The sequence below is a fragment of the Cottoperca gobio genome, chromosome 15 (genome assembly GCF_900634415.1).
Source record: "Cottoperca gobio chromosome 15, fCotGob3.1, whole genome shotgun sequence".
Lineage (NCBI taxonomy): Eukaryota > Metazoa > Chordata > Actinopteri > Perciformes > Bovichtidae > Cottoperca > Cottoperca gobio.
In genome coordinates, this window is record NC_041369.1 from 23597077 (window position 1) to 23599576 (window position 2500).

A 2500-nucleotide genomic window follows, 5' to 3' on the forward strand; every position below is an offset into this window, starting at 1 on the left:
TGTGCAAAGGGGGGATTATGGACATTGTGGGTGGTGCAAGCTGCTGGTGAAAGCTCTGTGAGCCCCCGGCCGATGCCCACTTGCTTTCATGAGATAAGCTCAAACTCACTCACTCACACACACACACACACACACACACACACACACACACACGCACACACACTCTTTGCAGACACTCCATAGATTGCAGAGCAGCAGTTGTCTTCACTCCCTTGAGCTTTTCTCCGGCCTAAACACATTTTGACGTGTGTGTGTGTGTGTGTATGTGTGTGTGTGTGTGTGTGTGTGTATATATGATATGTGGGTGTGTGACAGGATATGTGTCAACCTCTAAGTCTCACACCAAAGTGTGTGTATGTGTGTTTTTCTCTGACTTTCTACATGTTACCACATTACCGCCGTGTTGCAAGTGACACTTTGAGATTTCAGCCAAACATCATGTTACACAGGTCGTCATGGACACGCACAACAATCACATTGACTGTCGTCTTTACTCATTTCTAAAACGATGAATAGAGAAAATAATCATCACGCTGAGCTTGCAGTCGTGCTGTATGTGGTAGCTCTGTATGTAGCTCCTGCTGATGCTCTGCTTCTATCACCTGTGTCTGCAGATCGAGCTGGAACCAGAGGGGAAGGTGTATGTTGTTATCGACCTATCAGGATCTTCCAGCGAAGGTAAGGAGTCATGAAGATCAGGGTGCACTGTGTGTGTGATCACTGCTGTTCTCTCTTCTACTCTTCTCCTTCGCTCTCAGTTGTTTTCACTTTTTTAAATGACACACAAGAGCTTTTACATAATGGTCACAGAGGCTTTCAGTCTAAAGTGAAACTCTATCACTTTCACAGCTAACAGTTCCCACCGCGCTCCTCTCCTCTTACTGCTGGAAACCAATGTTTCTGCACTCACACATATAAAAGCCACAACGTCCAGGAGGAGTAATGTGGAAGTTATTGGTTTGATGTGTTTGAGAAGCCTTTGTAACAGCTTTCAGAACCTTGGGAGGATTAAATTGTAATTAGGAGAAGTCATATCTTATATATACAAATAACCAGTTTAGATTTCTATCTTTATTTGTTTAGATAGAATTGCAGTTAGTTTTTGGGAAGGATTACAACATGGCAAACTACAGAGGAGCTTCAGAGGAGCCTCAGAGGAGCATCAGAGGAGCCTCAGAGGAGCCTCAGAGGAGCCTCAGAAGAGCCTCAGAAGAGCCTCAGAGGAGCTTCAGAAGAGCCTCAGAAGAGCCTCAGAAGAGCCTCAGAAGAGCCTCAGAGGAGTTTCAGAAGAGCCTCAGAGGAGCCTCAGAGGAGCATCAGAGGAGCATCAGAGGAGCCTCAGAGGAGCATCAGAGGAGCCTCAGAAGAGCCTCAGAGGAGCTTCAGAAGAGCCTCAGAGGAGCTTCAGAGGAGCCTCAGAGGAGCCTCAGAGGAGCATCAGAGGAGCCTCAGAAGAGCCTCAGAGGAGCTTCAGAGGAGCCTCAGAAGAGCCTCAGAGGAGCTTCAGAGGAGCCTCAGAGGAGCCTCAGAGGAGTCTCAGAGGAGCCTCAGAGGAGCCTCAGAGGAGCCTCAGAAGAGCTTCAGAGGAGCTTCAGAGGAGCTTCAGAGGAGCTTCAGAGGAGCCTCAGAGGAGCCTCAGAGGAGCCTCAGAGGAGCTTCAGAGGAGCTTCAGAGTAGCCTCAGAGGAGCCTCAGAAGAGCTTCAGAGGAGCTTCAGAGGAGCTTCAGAGGAGCTTCAGAGGAGCCTCAGAGGAGCCTCAGAGGAGCCTCAGAGGAGCTTCAGAGGAGCTTCAGAGTAGCCTCAGAGGAGCCTCAGAGGAGCCTCAGAGGAGCTTCAGAGGAGCTTCAGAGTAGCCTCAGAGGAGCCTCAGAGGAGCTTCAGAGGAGCCTCAGAGGAGCTTCAGAGGAGCCCCAGAGGAGCCTCAGAGGAGCTTCAGAGGAGCCTCAGAGGAGCCTCAGAGGAGCTTCAGAGGAGCTTCAGAGGAGCCTCAGAGGAGCTTCAGAGGAGCCTCAGAGGAGCCTCAGAGGAGCTTCAGAGGAGCTTCAGAGGAGCCTCAGAGGAGCCTCTCAGGACAGTGAGTGCTGAACGAGTCTGAGCAGGCTACAGTTTTACAACCTTTCTGCAGTGAATACACTCTTATTATAAACACTAACTTTTAACAATAACTACTTTGCCCAGGGGGTTTGTACATTTTGAAAAGCATAATATTTAGGCTGCATTTACCTTTGGGCCGTTGAGATGACAGCAGGCATAATAATATGTTTATTCCACTACAGGAGGAACTTGATGTTCTCTACAAATATGTGGAAAGAAATATGTGTGTGTATCGGTTTGTTACTTGTCATGTGTTCCTCCTCTTTGGTAATGAGACATGATGTCATGCAGTAATTGCCTTTCAGCTGAAGTTTAATGCTGATCCAGAGTTCAGTGTGACTCTGAGCCTCACTATTTAGTGAGACGTTGTGGTGAGAGAGTATTACATGTTGTGATGCTCTGAATA

General features: G+C 48.3%; 1 protein-coding gene across 1 annotated transcript in view; it reads left to right on the forward strand.

Annotated features, from left to right (window-relative positions):
- The window catches only part of LOC115019831 (protein kinase C epsilon type-like), a 60127-nt gene that overhangs the window by 7384 nt on the left and 50243 nt on the right, over positions 1-2500 (forward strand). The window contains exon 2 of the mRNA XM_029449478.1: positions 615-678. Within this exon, the coding sequence (XP_029305338.1) occupies positions 615-678 (64 nt within the window). The remainder of the gene's footprint in view (positions 1-614; positions 679-2500) is intronic.